At 34.4% G+C, this 15,000-nt stretch overlaps 2 protein-coding genes across 3 annotated transcripts in view; one reads left to right on the forward strand and one right to left on the reverse strand.

Moving 5' to 3' along the window:
- LOC122264085 (glucoside xylosyltransferase 1) overlaps positions 1 to 947 on the forward strand; it is a 10,524-nt gene extending 9,577 nt beyond the window's left edge. For both annotated transcript variants that reach the window (XM_086547609.1, XM_086547608.1), the window contains exons 7-8: positions 1 to 41; positions 334 to 947. The exon at positions 1 to 41 is cut by the window's left edge and continues 118 nt beyond it. In XM_086547609.1, the coding sequence (XP_086403735.1) occupies positions 1 to 41; positions 334 to 507 (215 nt within the window). In that variant the 3' untranslated portion in view covers positions 508 to 947. The remainder of the gene's footprint in view (positions 42 to 333) is intronic.
- Positions 948 to 2,682: 1,735 nt separating this feature from the next.
- LOC122264084 (semaphorin 1a) overlaps positions 2,683 to 15,000 on the reverse strand; it is a 411,026-nt gene continuing 398,708 nt past the window's right edge. Inside the window, 3 exon segments of the mRNA XM_086547610.1 lie at positions 2,683 to 8,320; positions 13,805 to 14,012; positions 14,606 to 14,826. Coding sequence (XP_086403736.1) covers positions 7,936 to 8,320; positions 13,805 to 14,012; positions 14,606 to 14,826 — 814 coding nt within the window. The 3' untranslated portion in view covers positions 2,683 to 7,935.

A 15,000-nucleotide genomic window follows, 5' to 3' on the forward strand; every position in this document is an offset into this window, starting at 1 on the left:
ACGCCCTCGCTTTCGTCAGTGGAGCAGAAAGAAAACTGCAGGTACGGGGTGTTGGCTTTCTTTCGCATCACATATGACTTTATTTAGTTTCTCTCTGTTATTCATAACTTGTATATTTATTTATTTATTACGAGGGGGTTATTTATTAGTTTTCAGTGGTCGAGTTTAGAAGTCGATTTTTAAAAAGTAGCGTGTTTGAACTTTACTCTTGTTACCATTCGTACTTGCAAAGAAGACTTGGCGCACTTATAAATTGAACCTATAAAGCCCCACCACAACTCGAAATGTTCATATCTTAATTAATCAATTAATTATACCTTTCATCGTACACAGGCGGTGTTCGACGCGTGGGAGCGATATCAGATGGGAGATCCACTCCGAGATCTCCTGACCTCGTTACAAAAGGACCTCGCCGATGTTAATAAGAAGAATCAACAGTCCAAATGTATGAGGATTTCTAACATCGATGCCATCCTGCTTAAGCAATTTAAAAAACACGTGCATTGAATTTCTTTATTAAAGCAACAACGAATAAATTGATGAATTATGACAATGAGTAATTAATAAGAGGTATTGATAACGATTATTGTTATTAAATAAGCACAGACAGTATTTTTTCAATGTTAAAAGTTTCAGATATATAAATATTTCGTACTAAAGGTTTAGATTTCAGATGGATTATGTGTTGACATTAGAAAGATTTGTTCAGTATATATTCATCGATATGATTTACTTGGAACTGTATGATGACGCCTCTTATCATATATATCTATATCTTTAATACACATGCGTAAAAAATGTGAAAAAATGAATGCCGTCAACATTATTTTCACAAATTCCTAACTCTAAGATATCAACCTACAATATAATACTGATATTTCCATACTTGAATCAACTTGATAATAAAGACGTGCATGACATATATATATATTAAAAATGATCTCTATATTCAACATACTTTAATTACCTATCATAAGTCATCCTTTCTTCATTATCAAATTAAGTCTTACGATCACTTCGAACTCCCGAGGAAATGGAAAACACTTTGATCGGATGCCGGTTTTGTGCCTCCTGGTCTGTCTGTTCAAATTCAAAGGAACTTTGTCCCCGTAATTTTACGACTGTGCTCTTTCGCTTACTGACGTTTACTTTCTAATTAGATTTGCTGTTTACTTGCTACTGCCAGCCGTCACAAGCTTTATGATATAGCTATAAACTGTTAACAACTATTTTATTTAATTATATCAGTCTTTTTAAACCAAGCTGCTGGCAGGCCAGCGAACGGAGTGGTTACCTCAGTCACTACAACCATTTTTCTTGCCTGTAGAGTCTGTAAGTACAGGCTGTTTTTGAAGTATGCAAACTTTACCTGGATCTCTTTGGTTCTTAAAAGCGATCTCATTTGGTTGTTGAACAGAATATGAGCAGTGAAAGCCGGTCGCATTGCTTCTAGGTGATTCAGCCTCCACACACAAAGTGAAGATTTTGGGAAACTAGTTGGCTGCGATTGATGGGATTTCGTCATGCCGCCATATTTAATTGCTCCCGCGTATTAGCTAATAGTGGGAACAGCGCTTGTTTGCAAGGCGGGAAACTATTTCAATTGCACAGGGGCCCGCACTTTATGAAATGACACTTACAACTTACGATGATTCTTGTAGTGTAAGAAGTGAAGTATTAATACGAGGTTTTCCTTAGTTTGCACATGCTTAGAAATAAATCCTGCCTGGAAAAAAAAAGAATATTACTGAAGATATCATGTAGATTCTTTTTGTAATTTAGTAAATCACAAAAATAAGATTCACATGAAACATCATTTTTTGGGGAAAGTCTCGAGGTGACGCTGCTGGTTCTCGGTGCAGCCTCACTTATCCCTTGAGTTTTAGCAGAATTGAACATTAGTCATAAGTATGATGAAATTGTAGGAAGATCAGAAACTTTCATTACAGGTGAATATCAGATATTCTGATCTACCGGCAAAGTAATCCAGGCAACAGGAATTGCGTGGATGTTCATAACTGAACATCACTGTGAATAAGTTACTTTTCTTTTACCAGTCTTTCTACTTGCATGGTTTTAAAATATTAATTATATTAATGTCCTTGATTCCAGGAACACCTTTACTCTTAAAAAGAAAATTATCCAATTGTTATCATCATTCTGCCATAATTAAAAACACATGACTTTGCTCAAGACTTATTTTAAGGTGTTATCTGCAGCGTACTTATCTGCAATAACTGGCAATCACTCACAATCATTCGCTGACATATTTCGTACTACTTTGAGAGATAGCTCCTCTATTTCTTAAATGTTTGTAAATAATTTGAGAAAAAAACTGTACATTTCAGGGCATAATTTTAGAGCTTGATATGGAGGAAAATTATGTGAGAGCTAAACAGAAAATAAGGAAGTAATGATGAAATCTAATACCGATATGAATAATCATACTACAAAATCCATAAAATGAGGCAGATGGTAATCTACGTCAGAAGTATGAAACATCACAAAGAAAAAAAAATCAATAAAAAAATTAAAACTAAAAAAATATGTTAATAATAAAAATAATAAATAAGAATAAAAAATATCCCTACAACCTATCTTCCTAAGTACAGTCACAATCACAATAAAAAAAAACTTATGAAGCTAAATAAGCAACAATATAAATCGAAGGTTAAAAAAACATTTCATAAATGCACATTTTATTATAACAATGATGGTGTGTTGGTGCGCAGGGCGCAGGGAGGGGCATGGGAAGCGTTTACCGAGGGAAGGAAAAAGTGTGTGACAAGCCGCCGGGTCTCCACTAACAAAGAGGGAGAGCTATGAGGCTTCTAAGACTTGGCTAATTATTATACCTCTTTCATTACTGCACTATTATATTTTCTTTTAAACTGACAATTTACTCATATAATTTACAAAGTTACACTATAGTCCCTACTCATTACTCAATAATTTTGTAGATAATGAATTCAAGGTTTACAGTACATTATTACATATCCCTTGAAAGAAGACAATACGAGGATGTTGCTACAGTAATACTGCCATTTATTACTTTAGGATGCAGTAAATGGAAAGCATATAATTCACTTAAAATGTATCAAACATTACATAATAGATGCATGACTTGTTCTGATCATTCAATGCCCATGTGTGCATTTATCAGTATTCTAATATTAATGGATAAGCAGAGTGCACCTTATTTTATCACCAAAATACACTTGTTTTATGTTACTGGCATAAAAGGTAGGTTAAATATACTTGGCTTAACAAAATGATCTTTACAAAAATCATTGCAAATAATGCAACAGCAGTATAATTACTCACCCACTGTGTAATAAATGGAGGTCTTCCTGCATAGACAAAAAAAAAATGGCATAATGATAATCTCAATGACAATCTTCTCACTGATAACAGCCATAAACGACGGCAAATATAAACATTGAATTCCTTCCGTGTGGGCATGTCTTAAGAGCATCAGGTAAGAGTGGCAAGACAAAAAGGATCACTAAGCATAAATATTTACAAACTAGATTGAAATGTACATGAGACAAAACAAGAAAACCACCAAGGATGCTGAACGTACTGACTCAAAACTCAAAAAAGTTACATCTCTAGGTTATGTCCACATACATTTGGAATGTTAAAAAAGTAACTCATGACATTATCAATGAGAAAAGATTCATCACTTCTCATGCATTTCACAATGTTGACCATGAATAACCTTTTTTATTTATTTTGTGTGTGAATATTTACATCATGCCTTTAAAAGAAAAACTTCATAACCATTACACAAATAATCTTGTATACCTTAAACATGTACTGAGATACTGCAAACAAGCTTTCTTACTGATACAACATAGTATGGATCACTCAGATGATCTAAGTCTGCTTTGTATATACACCTTCATATCTGCCTTTACATTGGATTCCTCATCTCGGCTAATCTCGAACATTACACCTGAGCAATATTTGAGATTCTTACACAATTAATGTGTATCTTTTTTTTTCACTCTAGTCTTACCCTTATTTGGAAAAGAACAAATTTCTTTAATAATATTTTCATAAAAAACACTTATAAAAATTACATATAATTAAAACCCTGATATTCTTACTTGTGAAATACAAGGGGACTATGAGTCTTTCTACTACAAATTGAGAAATTGTCACTATCTTCTACTATACTTGTTTCACCAAAGGCGCTTATTAATTCAGTTCGTAATCATAATTACAAATGCAAAACTTTTATTACATTCCAAAACTGAAAAAAATAAAGCATCACAAGATTATCTAAAATTATACTTGGACCTTGTTAAATGTACAAACCATGACTTACCATCTCAAAACAGAGCTCTGCATTAAATATTTACTAAATACTTCATGATTCCCAGTATTAGATATACAGCCCGGCGGCAAAAGTAGCTTAGGAAGAAAGATCTTGTAGGGTTCCACTGGAGAGGATGGTGTGAAGGGAGTAAGTCATTGAACGCTTCATACCAGAACTTTACATACCAGCTTGCTATCTCAATCTTTACAGTCACAAGCAACACCCACACTACACGGCCACCATAAAGCAATTCTGTACAGCAACTTTTCTACTGCTGTGCCATGTAAAAATCATTCCTTATCATTAATCTGTACTTCTAAAGCCTTACAGTTTTGGACCTAGAATGAGATACATGGTATTCATCGGTAATGACACTGAGAATAAAACAAGGGTTCATTGTAAATAAACAATAATGTGAGAAGATAAAGAAGGTATGAAAGGAAGGTAAACAAGTCAGTCAAAAGTCAATAAAGACTGCAGTGGAATGTAATTCTTGAATGGTACATCTTGTGTCACTGTATGTCAGTGCTGTCCAACCTAAAACAAAAATCCAGATCTAAGAAATTTTGAAAATTCTAGTAGGAAACAGGGTTCCTAAGGTGTCTTTTCAATTTGCGATTTACAAAGACAGGTGACAGAAATATTCTTGCATACTCAGAATACAGAAACTCTTTCCTTTTTCTACATCAAGAGCAGAAAAGTCTACATGGAACTTTCCGTGCAAGCTGGGCAAAAAGATGAAGATGAGGCACATGTCATTGCAAACTGGACAGTTATCGAACTGCTTCCAGAGAGCATAAGTTATAAAATATTTGCCTGTTGCACCTAACTCTTTTATTGATGCAGCATTCTGAATGCCAGGTGACAGTACATCAGATTGGACAGCTCTAAATATACATTGGGGTTTGTTGTGCACTTCTGTTTGTATGTGTGTGTATATATATATAAATATATATATATATATATATATATATGTCAGCATGTGAGTGTTTTTGTGTGCTACTTGATCTAAATCACACTAGGTGTTGTTACATGTTAAAAACACTTCATTATGTTTTTACGGAGTGTATTCATCAGTATGCCCTCATCATATCCATTCACTTGGAAGGTAGGAGATTACATGGGACTGTGCTTGTTGACTTAGATGTGATTGGGAGAGAGCAATATGGGAGAACTTGTATGATTTATAGAAAAAAAAATGTGAATTTCATCCACATCTCTGAGAGAGATTGCAAAACCAAGCTTCAATTTTTCTCTGTATATTAATAACAGAAAGAAAAAGGGGGAAATCATATAAAAGTCACAGGTGAAATTCACACATTTTCTTTTATGAATTGCTATGTCATCCCAAAAAACTATTTGAAACTGGTCACCTCAACATGTACTTACAAGCATACATACTGCCATTTTAAGGGTGAGTCTGTGTTGCTTTGGTGTGTGTGTACTTTTTATATATACATATACACATTACATAGCAAGTGTATTTACTCCTTAAACCAGTTCAGATATCAACTCTATCCATGACTGAGGTGATTATTATAAATGAAAAAAGGGCATAAATGGATTTAACTGATTTACATACCTTCCATCACAACATCCAAAAACAAGAACTAAATTTGGGAAAGGACCTCAAGAAAGCACCAACACTTTGTGCCTATTTTGTGCCTCTTCCATATCATGCGAGAGGTAGAAATAATCAATACTGTCTTCCATAATGATAACATAAAAAGTTACAAAAGTTCATTGCACATTGAGAAATAATAATGAATTAAAAAAAAAGTAATGAAGGAAAAAATGTAATTATAAGTAGTTTAATCTGCAAGAATCACCATGACCAAACTCACTTTCAACAAATTCCACACAAAAGCAGATGGGCCTTTAATCTTTCTCCGTGGTCCAATCATCATTAGGTTTCAAAGTTCAGACATAACTTTACCAATTCCGTACCTCAAAATGGGCGAGTCCACATCAATGTTTGACTTGTAATTGCGATCCAGATTGGAAAGAATAACACCGATCTGCTTCTGCTTGTAATCGTTTATTCACTTTCCTTGTCAGACATGGTGTATCTTTGGAAATATGACTGTCAATTCAACATTGTGAAAAGATCAGTAATTACTAATAAACTTAAATGAGTTGCTTCCCTTGTGAGGAGCATAAGCCTTATAGAATCTGTATCAAAGGCTCTAAATCACTGATCCTACTACTTATCTTAAATACTTCTACAATGGACAAGAGTACATTATATACAGATTATCCAAAGTCTAAATAAACGTTGTCAGAGTTGAGTCTGTGACAGAAGGATTTGGAGCAAATTTTATTCATTCACCACTTTTTTTGTTTTTTTCCTATGAGAGTATTATAGCAACAGGATCAGGAAATATATTACATAGCATATATACTAGACAAGAGCAGAGGTGTGATTGAGCCCACATGAATGACTTACATACATTTGTGATGCTGAGTGTCCAAGCAAGTTCACTTATCACAGGCCCTATACAACAGTTACATTAGAGAGACGCACAAGAACAGACTGTGTTGCCAGATTACAACAACCATAGCACACGAGCCTATAATTCTGCACAGGTCTTCTGTCAAGTTGTAAAAAGTCTTGATTATATTTGTTGATACACACAATTATCAAATCATTTGTTTATATTTATCTGCATTACAAAAATCATAACAAGATGGGTAAAACTATATGTTCATTACAACCACCAATCAAATTGTATAAGTTTTGGTGTTTTAACTCATTTTTCTTAACATTACTAAAAAATAATGGGCATCTGTATCAAACACCAGTGACTATATCAACATTGTTCATTGACAATCATAATCATTAAAGTCTGTACAGTCAATCTCCTTGGAATAGTCAATTATTAATATCATAAATCCATCAAGCATTCCTAATTTCCATATAACAAGTATGTTACAACAACTTGCCCTTAGAATCTTTTGTATCAGTTATCCTGGATGACTGCACAGCTACAGTTTGATCAAGACAGGAAATGAAATAGGGGTCCTATATCAGTATTGTATTTCCATATCAACACATTATCTTACTGGTTTCACAGTGTTCTTCACTACTTAAGGGCTACAAAAGTTTGTTTTTTTCTGCCAGATTCCTCTAAAGTTCTATCAATATCCAAAGCCGAGCCCTTTAGCATTTCCTTGCAATTAATATTACTGAATAATGTCTCTACTTTTAACTAAGTCACTTCTTACACCCTATGTCTTCTCATGCTTTCTAAAGTGTCACAACAAGTACTGTGAGCAGTGTCTTATTACTCAAGGATTTGATTTACCTGACACTACCTATGGAATACTTTGATTACAAGAGATTTACCAAAGGAGAAGAAGTGGTCTCTTGGCACTAGGGTGGTATGTACATAATACTGGTGGTGAGTGGGGAGTAGGACAGGACTCTTCATGCAGGGTTCTCCCAGAGTCCCTACTCATTCTGTCTCTCCCCAAAGCCCACACTTACCAGCCCACCCACGCGCTTCTGGCAAAATGCAAAGCTATGGTGAGGCTATGACTCGAATGCCGAACGTAAAGAGGGAGGCTCGAGTGCCCTTCCAGGTAGGCTGGGCTCGGTGGGGCCAAGCATCTCACAGGTACACCTTCTTGACAGAGCGGGTGGTCGAGTATCCATCCACCAGCCTGTGGTCGTAGTCTCGAGGTCGGTGGTCGCGTCCCCGGGTTCCATATTTCTCTGAAGAGCGCAGAGTGCCATGGGTTGAATATGACTCCGGGGTATAGTGCAGTGGGATGTCATGGGGTCCAGCCGATACCCCAGTGGTAGGAAGCCCTAGGGATGGTCCCATGGGGGCACCTAACGTCCCCACATTGGCTCCAGGGGTATTTGATCCAGGAGTCTTCAGAGTAGCTTTGGGGGACATGTTTAGCATGAGGTTAACAGGTTTATTGAGTGTCTGAGGAACTAGAACAGGCTCTGCATACGTCACTTCTTCTTGCAGTTCTCCAGTCAGGCGGCTAGAACAAGAAAGAACAACACATCAGCAGGGGTTTTTAAATCTTTGCTCAACACATGTTTAAAGTCAGAAACAATATGGATACATCTTTTTTTTCTTATTTCTATTTTACTAACTCAATATCCTTCTCTATATATTCATATTCAACAAAATTTGAAACTGGCTGTGTAGTGTAATTAGGCTCACTCAATGAGAAAATGAAGTACCTTTTGAACATTTTCATTAAGATTTTTGCTGCATTTTATGTGATTAAATGGCGAAGAGTATTACACTCTTCTCTATTTTTAGAGAAATAAACTAATAATTTTGAGAAATTTATCTCAGTGATGAAAATTCTGCATCCAATTAAGGAAAATTAATTTTCTAATTTGACTTTGTAGATAAGATCTTTTACATAATTTTCAAAACTTTGGCAGCAGAAATAAATGGACAAGAAACAAACACACAAGAATACTGTGTTTGCTTTGATTTTCTTTTTCAGAACATGATAATGCCTGACCCCCAAATTATTCTCATTTTCTTTTTCGGCATACTTTTACATTATATATATTGTATAATATAAAATAGGTAAAAAACTCTTACAACTCCTTAAAAAACTAACACTTTACTCTTAAATCTAAAACAAATAGAAATTCATAGTTTAATTCTAAAAATAAAGTATATACACCATTTCAAAGATAAAAGAATAGAATATTCCCTAAACCATACTTTTTACATGTGGAGAAAAATGAAACATTCAATAATGCTAATAACACTATTCTTTTGCTAAAAATGTAAACACTGATAGTCAAACACTTGCTGTGCATCCTAACAATCAGTTGAGTGACTTGCTACACTACAGGTTTATCATCATCAGTGCTATGAACACCATATAAGAAATATGAATCACAAATTTTACAGTGGCTTACATTAATTAATCCTACACCACAGATCTACCACATATCAAACACATAATTGAATTTCTAACTGATACAAAATCTATGAATTTATCACACACACACACATATATTGTAAAGTGAACATAAATAAAATAAAATGATGCTTCTGGTTTTGTTGAAATTCCACCCTTACTTTGAAGGAATATGACATCATATACTTTGCTGTAAAGTGCACAGGCACTTCTGGAGCTACAACTTCTCTTTATTTTTCGTTTTTTACACCACAGGGTAAAGCATTCTGAAAATCTTTTACAATCTCAATAGAACTCTAATCTCTTTGAAAATCTCAATAATCAAATTCATGGTGATAATCCACAAATCTCATCCTGTTCTGTTTAAACTTAGTACTTCCAGAGAAATTTCCAAGTACATATATGACTGAATGTAATGAGCAGTGAATCCACAGATGAAATCACAGGGGACATGCCTGTGTGACTTATTGGAAGACCTCCTTATCAGTGCAAAGCGGACTATACTTGATATCATGTACAAGAAAGACTTGTATATGATATTCAGAAAAAAGTATACATTTTCTTTTAGATAGAAATATCTATATTTGCTAATTTTCCTGGGTGCAAGAACCTTACACATATGGGTAAAAAGAGCATACCTTTGCTTAAAGAGAATTATTTTTGAGCAGTTCCACAGTCAATATGATTGACCGAAGTTCTTTCCCACAATAATATATTCAACACTAATATTCTTTCCTATACTAAATAGACTAACATTACTCTTTCACTCAATTACTTCTCAACCTTAACACAAAGCCAAAAAGAATTATATATATGCATTTTTATTTTTATGATGTTGAACATTCTATCAGCATAATGCTCATTTTAAATAAAATGGGAATATCTGGGACAATATCCTACAGTAAAAAAAGTCAAAACTACAATAACATTCTTTGTTTTGCAGTCAAGAGTTTTCATTCTTCTGCAAATAACTGCTTGTCTTCCCTCCCCTCCTCCTTCCCCTGCTCCTTCTCTACAACTTCTGGTGCATTATTCACCTCTAAAAACAATAACAATAACAATGACTTACTAGAGGTCCAATCCTAATTTTGTGTGTGACATCTTTAGATTTAATCTACAATATATATAATCCACCCCATATTATATATCTAAACTGACATATGTATAACAAATTAAAACTCTGAAGGAATACAAAACAAAGAATGTTGTGACCCTAACCAAAAAATGAGATGTAACCTTTACAGTATTCTGTAAACTTTTTGTGACCCTTAATCTACATAAAACACTTTATCAATGTCACTATACCAATATCTTCCTCTGGTACCCATTCATTTATCTAAATCTCATAAATCTGAACAAGCATTCTTATATTCCGCATATAGGAATATATCATTTAGCTTAAATCATTACACTCCAATAAATCCTTGTATTCCAAATGATAGCATGTTCATTACTCAGTTGCATCACATCATTCCCCTGAAATCTCAGTATGAAAACTTCCATAACTCTCCCATCACATATCAATTTTTCACAGGTAGTTTGTCAGAACTTAGTCTTTATAAAACAGGACTGGTATAGACAACATTCTTTGCTCATTCATTATTATCTAGGAATGCAACTATAATTTTCAAAAATAAAAGCATGATAGCCAACAGCAAACAACAGACATCCCTGGAAAGAAAATCATCAAGCAAAGCCCATATAATGATTCCTAAGCAAATTCCAAAAACAAAACTTTACTTTATGGTGCCACTTGTTCAGGCAATAAGAAATTATTGCTGTGTGTTCATTACAGCACCACTGCAAGCTAAATTTTGTAATCCAACATTTTCAATAAATCTATTCTTCCAATGTAATTCCTTTATATTTCAAATTATTTTTCTTACACTAGTAATTTTTACAGAAGAAAGTGTATGTACTTGAAACTTATTTTGTACTCCACTTTCACAGCCTTTGCAGTGATAACACCTTTACAGTCTTTTACCAAATCTCTTCCTGATACAGGTATCCTTAACTGTATTCCTTTGCTTCTTTGAATGCCATTTGTGTGGCTTCCTATTTCTCTCTTACTACACTCCATTAGTGAAAATTTCCTAAACACAGACAGGATCTATTTATCTCTTCTCACACAGCTTCTTAGTCATTTGTTCTCACCTCTCCACACATATTCTCTGAAAATTCTCTGAAGATATACCCTTGGCAATTCTATTCTTTGAACTTTCTGAGAAGGCATTACCCAATTCTCAATCATTGTGCTTCAATGTCTCAACTTGAGTTTTTCACACATGTTATTATAATATAAATCAAATGTAATAATATATAACTTATACATGTATGTCTTTCAAGATGTAAATGAAAGAAAGTTACAGAGTGAGTGAATTGGTATAGTTATGTGTATCATTTGGAGTGTCACATATATAATTAAGCAATGATCTATTATGTAAGTTATGACATATATAAAAAAAGCTATTTCTTATGATTCACATAATCTATAACACATGTTCTCCGCTACAACATACTATATAATCAAAAGTTCAAGTTATTCCATATGATTTACATCATAATCTCTGAAATACATTTTCTCAGCAACCCCTTGTTTGTATCACATCATTCTGTCACTTCCTAAAATGAAGGCAATGACAATCACTAAATGTTTTCACAAGCTAATATTTTTAAAATCACAGCACTTAAAGCTTAAATGTCTTAATACTTCAGGTTTTTAAATTAGCAAAATAAATGGCGACAAAAGATTTATAATCATATATGTATATAAATATAATTTTGAAATGTCTTTTATCATCCAGAAAGAAAAATAAAGCAGAATAATAACATTCAGAAACAGTTCTACACCTCCAAAAAGAAATAGCAGTAATATTCATACACTATTATATACAGTACACATGACATGATAGTATATTTCATTCTATGTCCCAAATGAATGAAGAGAGGGAATAAAAAAAGAAGAGGTTCGCATGATTTCCACTTGTACATATTAAACAAAGAAGTCTTCTATTTACTGCATTATTTGTTGTGGAACAAGTAGCAAAAATCATCAAAATTCCAGACACGCCCTAGCAATTACCGAGATCTCATAGTTTCCATGGGGGTGCAGCTATCCCAAGCACTCATGTAAAGTGGTTCTCTTTCACTGTCTCACTGAGTAGAGGGCTCAGTTTAAGCCCTTAAGCATCTGAGAACAAATGCATATTCAGTGTTAGTGCCACTCTCCACCAGAGGAACACCTGCTAAGGGGCACCAAACACCTTTTATACGTGTCTCACTTCTACTTGTGAGGGTGCAATGTAGGGCCTTTTTTTGGTATGTTCATGCCAACGTGGCTCAGAAACAAGTTCAGCGAATTGGGGGACTGTTGGTGGTGGTGGGGGGAGGGACAGAGGGACAAAGTAAATAATAATCTACAAAATGTATATGGAAAAAAAGAGAAAGAAAGAAAAAAGAATTTTGACTCAATGGGTGACATGGCAACAGTGTTTCTAGCCTCGGTGGCACAGTGACAGTCTCTTTTGTGGGTTATTTTTTTTGAAGCAGTAGTACCTCTAAATCTTGTAGGGAGGAGAGTGGAAGTGAGGAGGCGCTTGAGGGCGTGAGGGAGCCGAGTACTGAGATGAGCAAGGGTTGCGAAGTGCCATAGCGCCAATCTCCACTGCCTGACCATGACTGCTTCCCAATTTTAAGGTAAAAGTGGTCAAAATATTCATATTACTAGCAAGTGGAAACCATAAGGCTTGAAGATTTTCTATTTCTTTTTCCATTCATTGCATACATTCAGATGTATAGCATGAACTATAATGAAAGTCACTTGGTTCTCTCCCATGAAACTATTTCCAAAAAAAGTAGTTTCATGAAAAGATGACAAAATTATTCTATTTCTGAAAAAGAAGCAGCAAGCTTAATGAAAGACAATCGCTTCCTTATTGCTCTAACAAAAACACAAAGAACATGAAAGAAAATTTCACTCTTTACTCTCCTCACACAGCCTTACACTGCATTCCACTGTGATAATAAATGTAACTTCTAAATTATTAAGGATGACTGTCAAAAAAAAAATGCCTTTTATATATAATGGGAACACTTGATACCAAATAAAAAGTGACAAGGTAATCAATCATATTATGAATAACTGATCACCATCAAAAGAATACCAAATATCTATATGAAAAGAAAGAAAAATATATGGCAATAAAAAACAAGATCAATATCTGAAGTACTTGACCCTAAAAGAAAATGCATAAAACTTTAACTAATGTAAAAGACATGACTAAAAGCCCCTCTACGTCTAGATGGTGATCCCTAAACCACACTAGGCAAAAGTAATAAAAAAACAGGAAGAAAATATAAAAATAATAATCATAAATACTTCAATAATAATAGTAATTACAATCATGATAACTATAATAACAATAGAATAATGAAATTACTAAATTAAGTAATCCATCATCCTACCAAAACTTAACAAAATTGAAGACCCTCTGCAATGAATCCCCAAATGAAAAGAAGACTGGCTTTAAAGAAGAAAAAAACAAAAGACAAGATGCGATCAAGGGTATAACTCACCTATTGGCATTTTGTCTCTGATCAAAATACTCATAGTCAGTGTCTGCGTAGAGCTGGTTGTCCTCATCTTTGTTGCACTTCTTGCCACAGAAGAAACCAGTGATGAAGCCAAGAATGAGAGCTCCGATGGTGGCCGAGGCTACAGCAATGGCTAGGGTCTCCGCAGTGAACTGCTGTGGGACGGTCTGGGCCCTCGTTATATCATGGTCTGATGAGGAGAGAAAGATTAGGGGACCCTGAATCTTGGGTGTACTATGGAGAAAGAGAGAAAAGCACATAAAGAAAAACAAATGGGTATATGATATGAACTTTTAAAAGAACTCATATTTTTTCTAGTGAAGTACAATAAATTGCACAAAAATCCAAAATAGTGGATACAGAAAAGTTTCAAAAATTCTGATAAACATTTTGGGGACTCCCTCTTTCATCCTTTACAAAAACCTGAAATGATTTTCCTAAATATTCTTATATGTGTCCTTTCTCTAATTTTGTAAGTATTCCAATGTGGCCCAAGACAGGCCACATCTTAGGATGTTCAGCCTGGGCTAGGCATCTTAAAATCTTGTGCTTTCTATTACTTTCTAGAATGCACACACATACCTCCTATCTCCCAGCTGAAAATAAACATACAAATAGAACAATTTTGCAATATGTTATAGATTATTAAAAATGCCTAAATAGTTATCTGTTTGGACCGATTTTCTTAAAAAAAAAAAAAAAAAAGTTCATATCAACTGCAAACAGTTGATACACATACAGATTTTGAAATCTAAAAATCTGAAATTTAAATCTGAAACATACCAACGTCAGGCTGGTTGTGAATAGGGGGAAGTGTACCCGAAGACTCCCTATTGATAGAAGCCGAGTGCGCGGGTGGCTTAACCTTCTTCTCAGAATTGCCACAGTCACTGTGCACACCTTCGCTCACATTCTGGATCATTTCCTTGCCGGATGCATAAAGGCGACACTTGTTCTTGTTCTTGTCCCAAGCACAATAAGGGTCTTGCAAGGCTACACACTCACTAGAAGGGGTTATGGATATCCATTAGAACTTTTGCAAGATGGGTTTTAACCAATAAACTTAAAAAGGTTATCACAAATACTAAACTTCATTCATCAAAAAACACTTGAATTCCTACATCTTGCGCTTGACCTGAAAAAGAACCAGCAGTAAAATACTGCTCTTACTCTTTACT

Source organism: Penaeus japonicus, unplaced genomic scaffold (genome assembly GCF_977035675.1).
Source record: "Penaeus japonicus unplaced genomic scaffold, GWHDUDI00000001_assembly GWHDUDI00000019, whole genome shotgun sequence".
Lineage (NCBI taxonomy): Eukaryota > Metazoa > Arthropoda > Malacostraca > Decapoda > Penaeidae > Penaeus > Penaeus japonicus.